Source organism: Melitaea cinxia, chromosome 17, assembly GCF_905220565.1.
Source record: "Melitaea cinxia chromosome 17, ilMelCinx1.1, whole genome shotgun sequence".
Lineage (NCBI taxonomy): Eukaryota > Metazoa > Arthropoda > Insecta > Lepidoptera > Nymphalidae > Melitaea > Melitaea cinxia.
This window is the reverse complement of record NC_059410.1, coordinates 15,537,076-15,558,642: the sequence shown is the minus strand read 5'-3', so window position 1 is coordinate 15,558,642 and position 21,567 is coordinate 15,537,076. Positions and strand designations below refer to the sequence as shown.

Below are 21,567 nucleotides of genomic sequence, written 5' to 3'. Positions count from 1 at the left end.
ACCACCTTGGGACTTAAGAAGCCGACCGATGGCGGGATAACCATCCAACTGCTGGCTTTGAAATACACAGGCCGAAGACGGGCAGCAGCGTCTTCGGTGCGACAAAGCCAGTACTGCGGTCACCAACCCGCCTGCCCAGCGTGGTGACTATGGGCAAAACACATAAGTTCACGTTATTTTTGGCGTAAACTTGTGGAGGCCTATGTCCAGCAGTGGACTGTATAGGCTGTAATGAATGAAATATCGCATATTTTATTTATAAGTTTTCAACACTTTTCCAATTTCCCGCCTCGCCTAATTATTGCTGCTTAAATAACTAAAAAAATTTTTAACGTCTTTTGGTTAATTTTTAGGTTCAGAGCCGTCGAATTATCTAAACTCAAAATTTAACTATCGACATAATTTCGTTACAAAAAAATTACTTTAACCTATCTAACTTCAAAATTAGACCGTTTATCGACATAATTTCGTTACAAAAAAAAATTACCCTAACCTATCTAACTTCAAAATTAGACCGTTTATCGACATAATTTCGTTACAAAAAAAAAATTACCCTAACCTATCTAACTTCAAAATTAGACCGTTTATCGAAATAATTTTGTTACAAAAAAAAAAAAGTTACCCTAACCTATCTAACTCCAAAATGACGGCTTTTAATATAAAGACTACCCTTTCTTTTTTTATATTGATGAATTTTAGCTTCTATTAAGGAAAGGGATTGGTTCGTGGTCATTACGTAGCACTGTTTGCTATAATGTAATATAGTTGAGAATTCTTCTGAATTTTCCCACAATGTTTTTCTCCTAATTAATTGTAAAATTCGATAAATCAAAAATTACTTTATTTAAGAAGACTTTAAAATTACTTTTGAATCGTCACTTTACAATTAAACATATTTGTTTTAATGAGTTAATGATGAATAGTCGGAAGTGAAGCTATCATCGATTTGAACTGTGATTCTAAAGAGAAGAGTCAGAGAGACCCTGCATTTAATCTTTAAAAAAAAAACGTTTATATCTTTATCTACCTACATAGAATATAAATGTTTAATTTTTTTTCTTTTTTGCCTAAATTTCATATTGCATTCCTATGCCATTTTATTTTTTTATTTTTTGAAGTTTAAGGAATAATAATATCGTTTTCCTCAGCCCCCGCCAATCCCAGGCATGCGACCACCGTTGGGCTCGCCCGGCGGTCCCGTGCCGGCACCGAAGTCATCGATGGGCTTCGTGATGCCCATCTACACTATCTGCATCATCGTTTTCTTCGTATACACGCTTAGTAAGGTAAGGATTAAGTCTATTGTTCAACCGTTATGCTCGCCTAGTACTTTAGTCACATATTCACGTAAATGTGCTGCCATCTTGAGGCATTTCAGCGCAATTGCCTGTCGGATGAATTTGAATGTGAACATCGTGATTTCAATTCGAATTTTTGTGTCTAGAGTTCGAGACTAAGGAATCAGTTTGGGAACCTCTTTCATGCGTATGGCTTCCTAGTACTTTAGTCTACATACAGCTGACTCAGTTTCTTGCATTATCTGATAAAATAAATGTCCGGAGCCTTCCTAAATGACAGACAATCCCTATACAATTTAAATAGTAATATTTAAACATATTATATTCGTAGCGTTGGTTATAAATTGTTTAATCTCTACAGTAGCACAGGCTCCTTGCAAGCGTGGAAAATGAATAATTAAGTCTTGTTAAGACACAAATATCACTGGAACGTCTAATATTATAAAAGTTAATATTGTTAAACTAATAGTATTCTTTTTTGGTTTAAAGTAACATAATTGTTATAGGGATTGTAATCAAATTGAAATAGTAATTCCGATTCCGGTCACGAAATAAACTTAAACCAACCTTTCGACTAAAAAGTATAGACAATAAAACGACGTTGTTTCACGTGCTACCTACGTGGTTATAGTCGCCTAGTAACTTCAGTGTGAGATGCTCCAGTTACTTTAATAAAATAAAAAATTACACATCTTCTGTTATCTTTGTAATTTATGTTCGCCTGGTACCTTCATTCTTTAAGAGCATTCCATAGATCTCTTTTGTAAGCTTTAAGAAAGATGTTTTTTTGAAGTAAAACTTGTTTTACATACGCTTGACTTGGGGAGTAAGCTGGTGAATGCGTGACGAGAGCGTTACGAAAAGTGTTATCGGTTTTTTTTAAGTTATAGTAAAGATTTATCTCGGTACTTTTAACGTTATTTTACAACTTATTGAATCAATTATAAAATTATTTAATTGCCACTTTTATTTTTATAAAAATTAAACTACTTACTTTTTAAATTTTGCATTCAAAATGAAAAAAGAAATACTTCAAGTTCAAATAGGCTTCAAATGCACTTTAGCATTGTCATTTAACAAATTAAAATTAAATTAATAATATGGTAATTTTTTGAAAAAAAAATTGTCTAATTTGAAAATCAATCAATCATTTGATCTTGACAGATGACTTCAAAAATAACATAACGCTATATTATGTAACAAAAAACATTATCAATCTCCGTCACACTTGTAACGTAGCACGTCGCCGTGACAAGATGCTAGCCAAAATGTAAGCTCGACTCCAGAAGAAAAGATAAATTGATTTTGAGGGAGTCTATTTAGGATTTGATGCCTATTTTATATACCTGATTTAACTAGATACTTTTTAAGTGTTTCTAGTGTTCATCATCATTTCAGCCTATTGCAGCCCACTGCTGGACATAGGCCTCCACAAGTTCGTGCCAATAAATGGCGCAAACTCATGTGCTTTGCCCATAGTCACCACGCTGGGCAGGCGGGTTGGTGACCGCAGGGCTTGCTTTATCGCACCTAAGACGCTGCTGCCCGTCTTCGCCCTGTGTATTTCAAATCCAGTAGTTGGATGGTTATCCCGCCATCGGTAGGCTTTATAAGTTCCAAGGTGGTAACGGTGTTATCCCTTAGTCGCCTCTTACGACACCCACGGGAAGAGAGGGGGTGGCTATTTTCTTTAATGCCGTAGCCACACAGCCTATATACTGTTCATATTCGATGATTATTCATTTTGGTTTGGAATGGGGCAAATAAATCTATGAATCTTATTGTTAGAATGGTTATGGTTACAACATTTTTTTAGATTCTATTCAAACGTACCGGCTCGCCCTACGACCACGTCACGCCTGATCCTCAATTCCGAAGACGGGTGTTCCGGGATGACTCGAGAACATCTCCTGATAAATTGGGTAAGTTTATGTTTAACCCAAATTCTATTAAAACCACGATTTCGCGACTTTTAACTTTTAGAACAACATACACTATCCTTTTTAAGACATTCAATTTAAAAGTATAAAAAGAAAATTACAAGTCTAATGACGTACGTCCATTTATATATGTTCGAATATGTTTCAAGCTTGTAAATAAAATTATTTATTTTAATTAGTCAAGGCCTTATTTATAATCTGACGTAAGAAAAAGTACTAACTGAAAATCGCGCAGATTTAAAAATCTTCCTATTAATATTGTACTCCTTTATCAATGTTACGTAAATACTGTAAAAAAAAAATGTTTGATAAGTACATAACTTATAACGAAAATTATTATTGTCAAACGCTGCAGGACACAAAGAGACAGATACAAGTAAGTAAATTATTAATTTATATTTATTTTCTGTAATGAATCTTTATTGTAACAACTATTAGAAAATGTTCATTGAGTCTGGTCGCAGCGAGATTGCATTTTTGACACATGTCAAATGGATAACATTAGTTATAAGCGATAAACACAGCGATTAGTTAGCAAAAGTTAATATGCAAATAGTATTAATATAATTGGAATTAAGGTTTGATTAATGGTCAATGTATGGGCGTTTGTGTGTCTTCGAACACCTGACACAAAATGTTATCCCGTTCCTTTAAGGCATTTATTTATTCATTCATCAGAATCGCATTATAAGAATGGCCAAGCTAAAGTCATAGTTATAATTTTTAATTGGGCGATAACAAAAAATATTTATTAATAAGTCCTCTTAACGCCATTGCCGACGTTTCTATAACGTTATCAATGTCCCTTTATCAGTACATTTGTTGTAACGCTTTTTATTTTCTCGGAATTTCTAAGAATAATTCTTTGTCGTTAATATATATTATATTATTGAATAAAATTGACTTCCGTTGTAAAACGAATAGGCGTATTTTTATTCTAAGTATTTAACGGTACCGAGCCTCGAGCCCTGTGCAGTTAATTGTGAAAAGTTTTTGAAAGAATATAGTTTTTCGTAACTATAAACATAACAATTTACAATATCATGGAAAAGCGTAATTATAGTTAAAATACAAAAAAAAAAAATAACAATTTTTTCAGATTATACACTGCTAGCGTTCTATTTTATTACTTGAAGTAAACATATAAATTACTCTAAATCGTGATCGCATAATTATATCGAATTGGGCCTGTAACATCCCACTGCTGGGCATAGACCTCTTTCTCAATGTTGGAGAAAGATTAAATCGTGAAATACCTACCATATATACCTTAGGTACACTTGACATAAAAGCTGCAATAAAAAGAGGTGTGCTTATATAAGTATCAAAATTGTTACTGTACTAATTTGGTATTACTAGTTATCTAAGAACAAATATGTTTTCGATATATTACATATATTGTTTCATTAAAAATAATGTAACCATCGAAAGCCATTTTGCTGCGGATATTTACTTACCCATTAAATTAAACTATTTTAAAAATCAACAATACAATTAGTACGTATAAGAAAAAGCCATATTATTAAGTGAAAAAGCTTAAATATTTAATGGCAATGTCCAGGGGACGCAGAGCTAGCGGCCCTGAAGGCGCGCCTGGCCGAGACAGAGCGCGCCATGCAAAGGATCGTTGGCCAGCTCGCGAGGCGCGACGCGGTACATTGATACACTGATGCGATTCGATATGCCCCTTTTGATTGTTAGATCTCTTTGCTTCTATGTTGTCCTAGTACAATGTATACGAATTCGGTACTCTGAAAAGTATTTCTCTATGACTCTTGACTGTTAAACGTCTTTGTGTTTATGGTCTCCTAGTACCTTATTGTTTAGGAATCAATATATTTTATTAATTATTTGAAATTTTAAAAATTCAGGATGCGATTCGATATTCTAAATTTAAAAGTATCTAGCTAATTGCTAAGAAATATGGCTAAATGCGTGAACAAAGATTAAATACGAGGTAATTATGATTTATCAATTTCTCGATCTCCAAATTTTACTGCAATTAAACGTTAAAATACATACAGGATAACAAAATGTGTTTATTGGACGTCTGTTGCGTTACTGACTTCTGTTATACAAATCAAAGTTGCATAATTAGATACACGAACAAAAGCTCACGACTAGTTTTTTACTAAGTTGTAGGTACAATTATTACATTACCATTAAATCATTCATTAGTTATATCTCCTTTTTAAATGATTAAATTATTCAATGTTCATGAATTTCAAATCAATTCGCAAGGTCTTAAAAATTACTGTGCACTAGAAATATGGGACGATTAGGTAGAAGCTATCAATATCAGTATGAACTATTTAGGACTACTTAGGAAATTATAATCACGATAACCACTCAAAGAAATTCCAAAATCAATGAGATTTGCTGATTACCGACCACAGCTTCACGGAAAGTTTGGCATACCTAAAAACTTTATAAATATATTTTTAATGTTACAAGAGGAATATCGAATCGTAATTTTAGTGTCGATTTTTCTTGCTCTTTTACTCAGAGAAGAGTTAGAAAATTTTTAGATTCGTAATGCGTGTTATCCTCAGTTGTTTTTAATATTTACGCTTGCGGCATGGTGACGGTTTTTACGAGTATGTTTGTTTTTTAAAGTAGTTAAATAACGAAATAGCTGTTTGTTATTTTATTTAAGTGCTAATTATTATTATTACTTTTCAAACTGTTTGAGTATTTGAAGACAAACTACTAAGTCTTGATATATAAATTTGAGCTAAATTACTCTAAATACGATATAACATTAAAAATGACTTTTAGATCTGACCCATTGAACTAAGATCTAAGACACAAGCAATCAAAAGCTTAGCAAAAAACCATTTAAAAATAGCAAAAAAAAAAATCTTTATAATGTTTAAAACAGTGGTTGCAGATTTCTTTTAAAATAAAGTTTATATTATAGCAAATGCGATCCATTCCACGACCGTCAGTTTGGCTGTAATCCAGAATGCAAGCGAGTTCCGATGGTCAAGCTATTTTAGGCTTTTTGTCCTTCATTATTTGTTTTTGAGAAGGTTTATTTTTATCTGCATTAAATTTGTCGTTACGTAACCTTTGTTTACGTTTCATTCATAACATTTTTTTAACGTTAATAACAATAAATTCACATTAATTATTATTTTAGTTAATAAAATTCGAATAATGAAATTACTCCAAAGCGAATTAGTTCCAGGAACTTTACCAAGGTCTCAGATAAAAATGTGTTACTGATTAGGTGGTTGTTTTTCAGAATTTTTAATTAATAAAATTCGTTCGGAAATATTGATTTTAAATAAGAATTTATTTTATAATAAACACTTTTTTTATTTTATTTTACTAATATTAGAATTGTTCGATGCGTAACACTCGATGTTTTATTTATGCAAGAATGACTAATAAAATTAAAACTGTACATAGAAGCGATGTTTGGGCATGAAACCCAAATATACGGAATAATCAACGAATGTCAGATCTATTCCTACATAAAATAAAATTTAATAAAATCACAATTGCATATTTTTAAGTTTAAATTGTTGAACTGAGCCAAAGTAACTAATTTTAAACTTATGGCCGACAGTTGTATCGGCCATATCTGGTCTGGTAGCGGAGGTCCAACAGCAGATGGAGGCGAGCTACACACAAAACCAGCAACGACAGGTCTTTGCATGACATCAACGAATGAACTACGCCCATTTTTCCATTTACTTCTGATCTTCTTCTGGATACAAACCAACCATCACAATTTATTCTACTTATTTATTATTAGCTGTCTCTCTCTCGCCTGTTGTATTATAATTATCATTTCAAATGTCAAAAAGAGATATATAATAATTTGTGTTGATTGCATTTGAACGTGAACGTGAACGTGTATCCGGTAAGAAATCGGCTTGTTTTAATTTCGATGTCTATAACTTGGTTTATTTCTTCGTTTTGTTTTTGCCTGCTCTAGGTTAATTTTCTTCTATCTTCATTGTTTTATTACATTATTCGCATTTGTCCTTCATTGCATTAATTAAAAAATGATACTACCGTCAGTGCGCTTGGCCTTTTAACCTTTCATTCAAAAGGGACTCCTTGAAATATCTTTCACAGTAGCAGAAAAAGTATAAATATGTAGAATGCCCTTTTATTGACTTCCATCATTCGAAAAAATTGTATGCATTAGAATATTACATTCTATTTTAATTTTATTTCGCTTCATGCCATGTCGTTTGCTGATTTCATCTGTCTGTTTGTTCTAAGCTACCTGGCTTAAATAAACTAAACAAATAATAACACTATAACAATAAAACTGTCGCTAAAATCATAAATAACAAATGTAAACGTAATTTCCTCAATAACTCAAACAGCGTAAACATGTCGAAGACAATAACGACCTTTTCGATAGTATAACAAAACTCAAACAAACAAATGCATCATAAATCAAGATAATAATTACGGAAGCTTATATATCTATAGATTTATCTCAATGCATAAACTATTGTAGTGTGCTTAGTTTAAGCTTTTGGTATGATTTATGCCTGTGATAGAATTAAAAGAGATTCGACCAAATGTTTCTTAGCGTGATTTCTGTAGTATAGTGAGATTTTAGAAGGTTTGCTCGTTGTAAGTGTAGCTAGACGTTTGATGTCATTTTGTATTTATACTTCTTGGTACTTAGATTTTGTTTTTGTGGCTTTGTACTTAAAAATAAACATACGTACCAAATAACAGCTAAATGTCTTTCTAGGAAGCGCTGGATAACGCTCGTCCTTACACAAATGGAACTATCCTTTTGAATAGTGGCCCCGTTCATATAGTAACTAGTGAGTACCATGAACCTAAAGAAAAGTCTCCCGAACTACAAAAAGGTAAAGAACATTCTCAGACAAAAACTGATCTAGAAAATCCTAACGTAGAAGTAAGCGAAAACTTGCCGTCCTCAGAACTAGTAGAAACCAAGAACGGATCTGATGAATCCGTTGTACCGGTAAAAGAAGAAGTTGAAACTGAAAAAGTCACGGAAGGAACATCAGAACTTAAAGAAGCTGTGGAAAAGAATGAATCAAATAACTTGCTCAAAGAAACGGATCATGAAAATAAAGTTGAAGTGGTTGCCAAAGTATTACATGATGTAGAATTAGATTCAACGTCAGAAGCTGAAGTTAATGTAGACCAAAAAGAAGTTAAAGATAGTAACGAAAAGCTCAATAATTTAACGGAAGACATAGGATTGAATAATGTAGATCCCCTGACGAAGTTAGCGGAAGAATTTTTAAATCAAGAAATACAACAGGAAGAGAAGCGGGAAAAAGAATCTACTCCAGCACTATTAGAAGAGGCTATTAAAGATGATTCTATTGAAGAGTCGGATAATTTAGAAGATATTGAAAATCAAAGTGTCAAGGTAAATATAGCAATTATAGAAATCCTTTTTCAATTTCTAAATTACCTCGATCTGCTTATATTTCATTTATAGTTTAACTTTCTAACACCTAAAACTATACTCTAGTTAAATAATAAATGCTGTTATTAAAAGAAAAACCCATTAATTCACGCCATATTTTATCTATGCCAATCTTTAAGAGTATACATGAAATTTATATCAGACTCGGTTTAAAAGGGATTAAATTTTTCTAATACCCAGCAGGAACTTTCAGCGATGATTTTTAAAATTACATAATAGATTATGATCTGGACATGTTACATTCCAGGTGGTAGGTATGGAAATGACCGCTCACCCAGCAGACGGTAGTGCCTACAAACCTGAAGCCCCACCCGTCACCCCACATCCGAAACCGGTGAGACCTCGTATAACTGTGCATATTGTGCAGACATTGTATGAGTGATTTAGATTTACGTACTTTTTATTGGGTATTTGGGGACAATATTATTGAGAGTAGTTTTTTTAATTCTTGGTATGAATTGCGTAAAAATTTCTTTGAGTAAAAAACTAAACAGTCTGAATCATTAAAAAATTTTAATGGCAAGAATGTAGATTTTTTTTTAATTCTCAGGTAGTTTTGCATATATTTATTTAATAATCGTTATATTTTAAAATTAATTTGTTTAAACCCATAATCGGTTTTTCGAATATTCAGTGTAATTAATAGTTTCTATATAGTATACATAAAGACTAATGCAATCTTCCCTCATCTTATATCAAGTGTTGCTAATAATCTATTAGTGCATTTTAGATATTATGTAATGGTAGTTCCTTATTTGTTTCCCTGTATGTTAACAAGTCTTTATAATGATTAATAGTGACAGTCAACTAACACCGTAGTTTAATATAGAAAGCACATTCCATGTCTGTTTAGTACCCTGTTGATTGTTTATTTTGTTTGTCTTTTTGTTACCTTAAAATAAATGTATCCTATCTAATTCTGAAGTATTAATTTATACTAATTTTTACAAATACTAACAGATACATATTTATATTTATTATTTTTTGATACATAAAAAAATGTCAAAATAAGTAAATTTATCGAATAAGTTTTAGAACTATAAATAATGTAAATTATTTAGTAAGACATCAATTACTATTTTATATTTACTTACAAAATTTTTCTGTTTCTGGCAATTCTTTTCGTTGTCTTGCAACATACTTTAAAATTTAAAACTTAGTAACACTTACTTATACGGGGACTTACCGCGATTTTCATTTTGAAACATAACATAACCCCTATGTTTTGATGACGTTGCGGACGCCGTGGTCAACTCTACTTCCGAAAAGAAAATCGTAGTAAGCTCCATATAACAAAAATGTTGATAGCGAACGTGAAAGTTAATATTAAAAAGTTTGATTAAATTTGGCGCCCAACGTGGGCCCACTCAGAACAAACAGTACTAAAATACCCATACGTATATTTATCAAATAAAATAATACACCACGTAGACATTTATATTTCCAGCACAAAGCAGAAGATGTAAAGGAAATCTATCTGGAAACGGATATACCGCAACAGTCTCGCGTACTCGTGTCTGATTTCGCTGAAGATCGTGCCGACGAACAGAAGACTAGCAAGAAAAATGCGCAGGTGAGTTCCTCCGTAACTTATCTATAGTTAATGCAAATAAATATATAAACGCTTCACACTCAATGGCCCTCAGTAGTATTTTCTCCTGTGTCGGGGGTCCGGAAACACAATACACAAGAACAAACGGCCAGACGACAAACATCTATATGATCAATGTCGCGACCACCAGCGAAACAGCCAGTGCTGTGAACGCTACGCCAAAGTTACTTTTCGTAATGTAGATTCTGATGAGAATAATCGACAATAAACTCAACAGTGACTCCTTTAGAAACTAGTCAATACAATACTTAACCATTATTATTATTATTTTCTTCTTAGAAGTCAGTACAGCAAACTCACATTTCTTTGGTCCATGGCCTATTATCACCACTTTACGTTACGTTTTAGGCATACTTACATGGCCCGGCGAACTTCGTACCGCCATAATTTGTACGAAAAATGTCCAATTAGGTTTAGTCGTTTCGAAGACATAAATATAGTAAAATCACATTATGTATTTCAGCTGGTCGTCAGCGGTAAGATAACGCTGTCGCTGATACAGGACGATCCACGGGAGACGCCCGACAGGGATCTCGGTATGTTTATATGGATAACAAGCCGTTCCCACGGCTATGTTCAAATTTGAAAATATGGAGCAGACCGACTGGGGTAGTACCTCGACCTTACAGAAGATAATACTGTTTTCAAGCAGTGTTGTGTTTCTGTTGGTGAGTAAGGACTAGAGCTCCTGGGGGATTGGGGATGGGGTCGGCAAAGCGTTTGCGATGTTTCTGCTGTTGCAGACATCTATCATTACATCATTACAGCCTATACAGTCCACTGCTGGACATAGGCCTCCACAAGTTTACGCCAAAAATAACGTGAACTCATGTGTTTTGCCCATAGTCACCACGCTGGGCAGGCGGGTTGGTGACCGCAGTACTGGCTTTGTCGCACCGAAGACGCTGCTGCCCGTCTTCGGCCTGTGTATTTCAAAGCCAGCAGTTGGATGGTTATCCCGCCATCGGTCGGCTTCTCAAGTTCCAAGGTGGTAGCAGAACTGTGTTATCCCTTAGTCGCCTCTTACGACACCCACGGGAAGAGAGGGGGTGGCTAAATTCTTTAGTGCCGTAGCCACACAGCACAGACATCTATAAGATACGGTAATCGCTTACCATCAGATGAGCTATAGACTTGTTTGCCGATCTAGTTTATATATATATATATATATATATATATAAAAACATAATACCATTAATTATAGATTATATGATGGACGTAAATCGAGATCAATTCAGTAGATTAAGCGTAGTGTGCGGATAAGATACAAGAGATAAACGATACAAAAAAAATCATAGCTTGAGTCTTTTAACCTGAGATTTTGAGCTTAGTCATTTAACCTCCAAAAAAAAGTATTTTTTAAATATCTTCAACGCACAGGATTTGACTTATTTCAGTTCTATCATTTTTTTTAATGTAACACCTGATGGTAAGCGATTACCGTAGCTTATGAACGTCTGCAACACCAGAAGCATCGCAAGCGGTTGCCGACCCTATCCCCAACTCCCCCAGGAGCTCTGGTCACCTTACTCACCAACAGGAACACAATACTGCTTGAAAACAGTATTATTTAGCTGTGATCTTCTGTAAGATCAAGGTACTACTCCAGTCGGGCTGCTCCATATTTTGAGCAGGAAATTTCCTGCTGTGCCCTACCTCAGTAAAGATGATGAATCATGAGTGGTTAATTTTTAGTACGATTGTATCAGTAAATGTGGTTGGTAAGTAGTGATTTCATTTTTGTAGGCGTTAATTAACATTCTTATTGTAGAATCAACAATGGACGACTTCACCACAGCGAGTGGTCTCACACAACCAGCTGCGGAGGTAATTCTATAACAATTTCGATTTATACAATCTACCGCCATATTACAAAAGTACCCTCAAATACGTTGATTTTATTCATTCTTTTTTGTAACATGTAAAATTATGTAAAACGAGTTTATTGTTAAATTTGAAGGCAAATTTTAGTTCCTATAGCGTTTGAAAAGGAAACCAATTTTGAGATTTTTACGGCATGCATATTGCTTTAGCACAATATGCGTCACTATTTAAAAAAACAATGTCAATGGATTTTCTAATAAAATTGTTTTTATATTATCAGGACGTTTCTTTCTTTCCAAAATAAACATGAACAGAAACCTCCAAATTGTTTCAATTATATGATTTGAATTTCTGTCTAGAAAGCGGATGAGCTTTCCGATGAGGAAATAGAAGAAGAAATAGAAGTAGAAGAGATCGAAGAGATAGAGGAAATCGAAGAAATCGAAGAAGAAGAGGAAGAAAATGAAGGAGAACCGAAGAAGGTGGAAAAATGAACTGATAGGATACACGGTATTTTACAGGGAGCCGGTGACTGAACGTTTAACCGTCTTGAAAGGATTATTTATGTATTTTTATGGCATTATATTTATTTAAAGATAGCCATATAGATAAATAATTATGTTTATCAATAAATTATTTCAAGATAACGCCTGATCCCGAGGCAGGGCCAGAGGTAGGGTCGGTAACGCGCTTGCTGTGCCCCTGGTGTTGCAGGCGTCTATAGGCCACCGTAACTGCTTACCATCACATGAGTCATATGCCGAGCTAATCGTATACAAAAACACAGATGACACGATATAAAAACTTACAGCCAATACGGAAATTGTTTATCTATTTCTAAACTTAAATACGACCATATTTAACCGAATTTCAAATCTAAATTCACAAATTTAGAACTTTAAGGTTTTTTCACAGTTGGCAGCACTTGTGTGGCATACCCTAAATGATTCACATGTCATGCAATTGAAATAAGGCTTTGGTTGCTATCTTTATTGTATTTTAGCAATGGACTCATATCAATTAAATAAAAAATAATATATATATTGACTAACTTGTTAGTACTACTAAAAAAAATCGATTATAACAAAAATGGTAGCCATGGTTATCTAATGGTTATTTTAAGTAATTAATTTATTATTTTTATTATTTAACAAGGTTCCACAACCATCTTGGAACTTAAGAAGCCGACCGATGGCGGGATAACCATCCAACTGCTGGCTTTGAAATACACAGGCCGAAGACGGGCAGCAGCGTCTTCGGTGCGACAAAGCCAGCCCTGCGGTCACCAACCCGCCTGCCCAGCGTGGTGACTATGGGCAAAACACATGAGTTCACGTTATTTTTAGCGTAAACTTGTGGAGGCCTATGTCCAGCAGTGGACTGTATAGGCTGTAATGATGATGATGATGATGATTATTTTATTTCGCGTCCTAACCCCAATATTGCTTGTATAAGAAAACTAAGCCTACGCAAGCTTTTAATGTCTCTGTATGACTAATTAAAAAAAAAAAAACTTTCAAGGCTTGAATAGGATGTGAAAACCACCGGCTCCTGATAGCAAGTAACACAATTTATTATGTAATTTATAGGAAAAATATAGTGGTATTTATATTTCATTAATGTTCTTTACAATTTTTAATCTGTTGTATATTTAAGGCCTGTTCCACTGGTTGCTGATAATGCTATCTGACTTATAACTGTATTCATCAGATAAAAATTCATGATAAAAATTTTTTTTCACCATAAAACTTAATTTGTATTTCGAATATTTCTTTTCTCAACCTTTCAACCAATTTTTTTTTATTCTACCCTCCAATGTTATCAGAGACTTGTAGCTTATGTTACTTGACTGTTTTAATTAGAAGTAAAAAAGTCTAACTAACAGTCTTAGCTTATTTTTGGAGATAAATTTAAACATCAAACCATGCAACAGGCCTACTAATTATTATTTTTAATTAATTAAATATATTGTTGCAGTTTATTTACTTAACAAAACTAATTCAATTATACGCGACAGTTCATTTAATTAGTAATTAATACAAATTACGAATAACAAATAAAATAGATTTTTACAACGGTTATTACGATACTAGTAATAGTTTAGATTTTATAACTACTAACAATTTCTTCTCTTCTGTCTAATAACTTAGGATGATTTACATTTTTTGGAATTGACTCACATTTTGGTTATTAATTATTATTAAACTTATCAATCTGTCATTAAATGACTTAGGGCTTGTTTTACCGGTTTGGATAACGCTATTTGACGGATAACGGTATCCAACAGATGAAAGTTATTGATATATTATTGTTTTTTACCATCGAATTCTACTATACTTATGAGATAATTCTATTCGCAAATATGTATCTAAATGTTTTAGTTTATTAATTAAGGAGAAACAAGGTCCTAATTGCCTATACTATCTCCTGCTGTTAAAGTTTATTCGTAACTTATGTGTCGGATAAATATTTCTCTACAGCTGGTGAAACCAGCCCTTAGTCGATTCATTAAAGTTCTTAAAAAAGGTTAAAAAACAATTGCGGGAATTTGACATTTTGTTATAATAGAGATTATAAATGTTTTAAAAAATTAGTCAAAATACGAATTTAAAGTCTTCTATCGGCGTTTAAGCTCTGTTGCTGTTATAAATGTTTGTGCCAAATTTTCTTCCAGCTTTTACACTTTGAGTAGATTTTTTATGTGTGTTTGTAGTTTGTGTGAGATTGGTAACACTTGTTATTGATACTACTCAACTATCTTTGTGTCCCACTTCTGGGCTAAGGCCTCTTCTCCTTGGATTAAGAAATATATACTTATAGGAGAAAATTACCGCGCTTGATTAAAGGCAGTTATGTATAAATATCGAAATTTGAAATTAACTTCGAAGTTTTGATGTAGGTTGATAAAAAATTTCATTTGTGATCTGAAAGAAAATTTACATTTTTAGTAAATGAGATTACATTTCTAAATTTGTAATATAGTACAATAATTAAAAAAAAAATGCTTTTAATTTTTTCCAGAGGCAGTGAATAATTGTATCTGCTTTTTATCTAAGCGTGGCAAAGGCTCAATATTTAAAAATTACGATTGTGATGTCTAGTTAAATAAATATAAAATTTAAAAAATTATTCGTTTTAAAAATTCGTCCTCTCGTTTCTTTTTATAACAGGTAATGTATCTTTTGTTGTTGAAAATTATTTAATGACAGTTACAATAAAATTCGTTTTTTTTTTTAAACTTCTAATTCAGCTCTGGCGTTGGCTTCTTGAAGTTCTGCATTTAAAAAAAATATATGCTTTTTCGTTTTATTAATTATACAATAATGGTTACATCAGATTTATGTATATGCTGTATATTCTAATTTTACTAATAGAAAATATTGCTATTATTTATTGTTAAGAATTGAAAATTATATCCCGTGTGTATGTTATATTGTAAAGTTTTGTTGTTTATTTATATTATATAATTGTTTAATAAAAATAATGAGAAAGGAATTTTATCAACGCTTGCAGCCAGTCGTAACACCTGAACATTCCTTTTCTGTATTATTCTTGAAGAAAAATACGAATGTACCTAGGTATATATATTTTTTAGATTTTTTATTAGAATGCAACGGATAGAACGTGTGTTTATATATTTCACAGCATTTTTGTTTATTGCTTATTACAATTGTTTGATTAGTTTTTTAAGAAATAAACATTTGATGTAGAATTGACTTTTATTGCAATATATGTTAAGATGACCTAACCTTAGAACTAACTCTTCAAAGACTACACGTAATGGACAAAATTTAGGAAAATATAATTCTACTAGCTGTGCCCTACAGTTTCACACGCGTTATTTGAAAAAAAAAATACCCTATAACCTTCTTTAACTCCAGCTTTATAATATTAAAATATCAATTTGATTATCTTGATATCTGAATAACTTTTCAATTTAATTGATTAATTTTAAAGACGTAAAAGACAAAACAGAATTTTAAGATGTTCCTGTGGCCATACTTTCAACAAAGCATGAATATTTATATAAAAAATATAAATTATTTTAAACTACAGTCATGGTAAATATCCTGTTTTACGCAATGGCTATGAAAGTTCGCAAAATTAATAATAAATATTAAAATTTATAACTTTTTAAGCTGTCTGTCTAAGTTGCATAATACATAGACCTATTATAGCGATTGTTACTCTTAGTAGAAAATATATCTAACAGTCCACAGGGGAGTAGCATGGTGGAATGACGCTTTACTAACATGGCAAAAGATGCCTATGACCAGCAGAATGTTACAGACTGAATATTGATTAATTCTATCAATTAAAATTCAAATTAATAGGTCTTCAGAAGTATGTGGAGTGTGTGTGTGTGCGCTTGCCAACAAATAAGCCAACATCAATTACATAGGTAAAGTTCGCATTATTGGACATAACTGAAAAAGTCCTCCTTAGATCTCGATCAAATTTAAATGGAACCAAATGTCAAGCACCAGGTTCCTATAAAAAAAAAGTCAAGACTTCACTATTATAAGATAACAGTTCTACTTCTTTGTTTGTATATTTTAATTTTCATTATTTTACTTTAAGATGTATGAAATAAATAAAAACAATATGTATATTATGAAACCTAAATAAAAGATTTATTTTTATTATCAAATAATACACAATCATGGCATTACACTTATATTTCCACAACAATTAAATAAAGATGTTCATTGTATTTACATTCTATTTGTTATAAGTTTTGTTTGCTGGCGAGATTAGTTGGAACCTGAAATAATAAGAGCAATTCTTAAGTCTCTTAAAAATAAATAAACTTGTTATGACAAATATATAAATGTTAACAAAAATAATTTTTTAAGCATTCAACAGATTATAATATAGTAGTCAGCATAGCGGAGCTACAAATTATTAATAAAAAGTACTGTTATTCAAATTAATTCTATTTGAATAATGAAAACAGCAAAACATCGTAATTTCTTTAGATAACATAATAATATTAACATACATTATAATTACATAATAAATAATATTGTTATTTTAATGAAATAAAATTTATTTTGAAATGACGGAAACTAACCAGTTTTCCAAGATTTAAGTTCTTCAATATCTTTAGCAAGAGTCCAGTCGTGCTTTACAGATCTTACAGACTTATGGGCAGTGGTGATCTCTGGAACCAGTACCCAGTCGTTATCAATGGCTGTTTTCTTTATCATACCAATAGCTCCGAGAATGAGGGCCACTGGAACTGCGACTGCTACTGATTTCTTCCAAGCACCGAAAACAGCTCCAGACGTCACACCGCCGAGGAAATAGTTCCAAACATCGTTCTTTTCTCTTACATTTTGTGCAATGTTAGCGGTAACAGTGAAAGCAGCTGCCATGCCCACCATGGGGGTCATGTAAAACGCATATCTGTAGGCAGTATTGAAAAATCCTTTAGGATGCGAGTACATGAGAACATCGTATGTTGCTACTCCTAGACCGCTTATCGCTGCATATTTTGATGTAACAAATACTTTTTTATAAACATCTTGGCCCTCAGGCGTATCGTAATATTTGTAGGAAAGCATTGTTATCGTTTAAAAATCCTCGATTTGTTCCAAAGTTGTTACACAACTTGTTCAGTAAAATGTCATCGATAATTGACATTGACATTATGAGGTTGTTGTTGTTTTAAAATTTATCCCCAATAGGGAAAGGCAAAGGACTATAATCCATACAGCCTAGTCTGAATTTATGAGGTTGTTTTTGTGGTTTTAAAATTTATCCCCAATAGGGAAAGGCAAAGAAATATAATCCATACAGCCTAGTCTGAATTTAATTATATATGTTTTAATTCGCTTTTGGTCGAGCTGGCATAGATAATCAACCATAACACCTTGTATACGTTAAGAACCGACAAAATATTAATTAAATTCGTAAAAAAATCTAAATGTGACTGAATATTTTAACTGATAGTATTCGTTAGGTAAATCTAATTTCTAATAAACAGTCTTATAAAATGTTTAACAATATTACGATTTTATTATTTAAAATAAAAAAAATTAAGTGTCTTATCTTTTCAAAGTAAAACGTTCACATTAAAAGTTTCTATTTTAGTAATTTTATATCTTGTTACACTATAAAATGAAATAGTTAAATAAACTTCCTTCCGTCATCAATTTGTCAGAGTAGGGTACTTATTGGTATTGTTTATGGTCGTTATTCTTTTTCATCTGTGGTTGTGTCAAAAGTACCAAAAATGGCGGCGGACGGTGACGAAGTGATTAGTGATCAGGAAAAAGTGAGAATTGTTTCGGATTTTATACTACATTCGCCACCAGGAGAGTTTAATGAAGTGTTTAATGATGTGAGAGTATTGCTGAACAACGACACTCTGCTCAAGGAGGGCGCGAGCGGAGCATTTGCACAGTACAACAAGGACCAGCTCACGCCCGTGCGTCTCGAAGGCTCGGAACTTCATACGTTGATCACGGATCATAATGACCTCGGCGGAGGCAGGTTCTTCGACCCGCGATCGAAGCGGTCCTTCAAGTACGATCACTTACGCAAGGAAGCGTCTGAATACGAGCCCTATGAGCCCGACCGAGTGGCCGAGCCTTGGCGAGCCGCGCTCGACGTGGAGCTGACGAACTACGTCGCTGAACACTATAAACACGGTGCGAGTTTAGTCGTCGGACGAGCTCTCGAATCGGGAGCCGTCTCCCTCGTTGCCTGCATCGAAGACCACCAGTTCCAACCCAAGAACTACTGGAACGGACGGTGGCGTTCAGTATGGTCACTGACAGTGGGTAGCGGGGCGACAGAGCTTCGCGGAATGCTTCGCGTCCAAGTACACTACTACGAAGACGGTAATGTTCAACTGGTTAGTTCAAAGGAAGTGCGTGCCCCTCTAGTCGCGAACGGCGAGGCGGCTACGGCGAAGGAGTTCGTGAGACTGGTCTGTGACGCGGAGAATGCGTACCAGACGGCCATATCCGACAACTACAAGACAATGAGCGACACAACCTTCAAGGCGCTGCGGCGACAGTTGCCCGTGACCCGAAGCAAGATCGACTGGGCGAGGCTCGTCTCCTACACGATCGGTAAGGAGCTCAAGAGCCAATGATGTCCTGCCGCTGCGCTCTGAGCTGCAGCGGTTGCTCCATGCCTCTGTACATATTCTCGTAAGAGTAAATCTTGTTCAAATGTTTACTGGCTCCGAGGGATGTCGCCCCCCGGCGCGTATTTATCTATGAGTATAGAGAAATCGCTATTGTAACTGTTAAATTTTATTGCATTTTGTTACTCTCATTACAAAAGGATATTGACCGCTTCGCCCGCTTTAAAGTGGAATTAAGAAATATTTTTAATTTCAGAGAGAGTACTAAACCCTGTCCATTTCAGTTTGTAGTGACGAAACATAGAGAACCGTTTGTACTAGGTCTGGCCGGAGTAGGCTCCCGACGGACAAGCAAACGTCAATCGTCAACTATTTCAAATTTTGATTTGTAAAAGTTGTTGCAAGAGGTTATTGTTGTGTGAGCAATATACATTTGATTATGTTACTTTCAAAAGATATGTCAATTACAGAGAATATTTACTTAAAACCTTATTAGTGTTGAACGAGCAGTGATGACTATATGAAACACTAGTCCATCCATTGTATCATTGAACGACAGTATTATTTATTTGTATTAGTTCTTGAATATTGCTTGCATAATAGTACTGCATAAAATTGATAAAGGAAAGTCGATAAGTTTCAAATGGTGCATTTAATTGTAGTTAATTTAAAAAGAATGTCCACATAGCTTTAATGCTGACTATATGGGCGTAGAGCACAATATATTGATTTTATAAAATTAAAAAAAAACATGTGGAGGTTTGCTCAAAGGCCACGTTTGCAGAAATGTTGAAGGTCGGTAGAAATTATTGTCCATACGGCTATGACATTGAAAGTGCGATGAAAGCATAACTTTTATATGTATGTAATGATGAAATGCCAATACGGTTTATTTTGTAATTATTATTATAATTTAAAGAACGTACATTGAAAATTCAAGTATTCTGTAATGTATGATTGAATTCATTTGAATAAAAATATATATTAAAATGTTGCTAACAACTTTTTTATTTTTTTTTATTTTGTTTGACCAAATATGTGCTAAAATATTGTTTATTTATGTTCTATAAACAAGTATAGGGTGTGGCATTAGACATTAACTACGGTCGCGTATTTAGTGGCGATAACGTCATGGAATTAATGACGCTATGAAGAATTCCTTTAGATTTTACAATTTAAAGAATCAGACGAACTCAATTAGATAGATTTACTAACATCTATAGTAAGTTATAGTTATTTCAATTCAACCTAAGTAATGTTTTTGGTAATTAAGTTAGTATTCAGAGAGGACACGTAGTGACGTATCTTTCCTTACGTGAGTCATCCGCGTCGCTGACACCGCGACTTGTTAATCGAATTTAAATTGAATGCAGTTTTGTGTAATGTTGTAATGATGTGATGACTAAGTTAATGTTTTTATAAAATGCATTTTAAAATTGATTTACATTTTGATACTATAGAGTAAAAATATTTATTTCCTTTAATAATTAATAAATGTTAAACACAATTGATATAGGCTATATTTTGGTAGGTGAAAACGATGCAGTCAAAGATACACGTGAGCGGAAAACTAAATAGCACATTGTATTTTGATACATAGTTCATACCTACTTGCCCGTTGGCGCTGTTTGTAGTGACCCTGCTTTCTCCATAGTAGGTTACGAGTTTGTTTCCCGCCCCGAGTCTGTTGTATACTAATATTTATACGTAAATTTATTGCAAAAAAAATATATTTATTTATTTATTTTATCTTTCATTTGTATCAGAAGAAAGTAGATCGGTAACGGTGTATGAATATTCTGCGAAACAGTATAAATTTTATGTATAATAAATACGAAATAAAATTAGTATAAATTTATTCTATAGAGACCATTAAGATTGCGCTATAAATAATATAATTTCTCCGTATATAAGTTGATTTCTGTTACCGATAATATGTATATTTTTTTGATGTATCAAAATGCATGATTTGAGCTATTTTTATGAAATTAAAAAAACTTTACAAGGAAACGTTTTCAGGCTGGATAACTTTGATCTTTTTTATTTATTTTTAATATTGAATAAAATTTGTTTTATTTTACAATAATTAAAAGTATTCGACTATTAAAAAATAATTAAAAACAATTGTAAATAATAATATGAATGCTAAGTATGCAATGATATTCAAAATGTATGTTTGTTACTCTTTTAGGAAAAAACCATTAGACCGATTTTAATAAAAACGTGGTACATAGATAGCTGGTGATCTAGAATAACCCAGACATCTTTTTATTTCGATATTCCCACGTGAACGGAAATTACGCGAAATTACGCGAATTATTATAGTAACAAGTATGTATCGAGTTTTAAAA

At 33.0% G+C, this 21,567-nt stretch overlaps 3 protein-coding genes across 3 annotated transcripts in view; 2 read left to right on the top strand and 1 right to left on the bottom strand.

Moving 5' to 3' along the window:
- The window catches only part of LOC123661566 (glutamic acid-rich protein), a 33,040-nt gene extending 19,790 nt beyond the window's left edge, over positions 1-13,250 (top strand). The window contains exons 4-12 of the mRNA XM_045596521.1: positions 1,149-1,286; positions 3,115-3,220; positions 4,800-4,891; positions 7,965-8,621; positions 8,929-9,015; positions 10,129-10,254; positions 10,757-10,829; positions 12,065-12,120; positions 12,477-13,250. Of these exons, the coding sequence (XP_045452477.1) occupies positions 1,149-1,286; positions 3,115-3,220; positions 4,800-4,891; positions 7,965-8,621; positions 8,929-9,015; positions 10,129-10,254; positions 10,757-10,829; positions 12,065-12,120; positions 12,477-12,611 (1,470 nt within the window). The 3' untranslated portion in view covers positions 12,612-13,250. The remainder of the gene's footprint in view (positions 1-1,148; positions 1,287-3,114; positions 3,221-4,799; positions 4,892-7,964; positions 8,622-8,928; positions 9,016-10,128; positions 10,255-10,756; positions 10,830-12,064; positions 12,121-12,476) is intronic.
- A 3,477-nt stretch (positions 13,251-16,727) lies between these two features.
- Positions 16,728-17,789, bottom strand: LOC123661615. The gene is made up of 2 exons (XM_045596574.1): positions 17,192-17,789; positions 16,728-16,882 (listed from the first exon to the last, which is right to left on the bottom strand). The coding sequence occupies exons 1-2, from the start codon at positions 17,682-17,684 to the stop codon at positions 16,872-16,874; spliced, it is 504 nt and encodes a 167-aa protein (XP_045452530.1). The 5' UTR covers positions 17,685-17,789; the 3' UTR covers positions 16,728-16,871.
- Positions 17,790-18,326: 537 nt separating this feature from the next.
- Positions 18,327-20,218, top strand: LOC123661906 (F-actin-capping protein subunit alpha). Its single transcript, XM_045596840.1, has one exon. The coding sequence runs from the start codon at positions 18,356-18,358 to the stop codon at positions 19,220-19,222; it is 867 nt and encodes a 288-aa protein (XP_045452796.1). The 5' UTR covers positions 18,327-18,355; the 3' UTR covers positions 19,223-20,218.
- Positions 20,219-21,567: the final 1,349 nt, after the last annotated feature.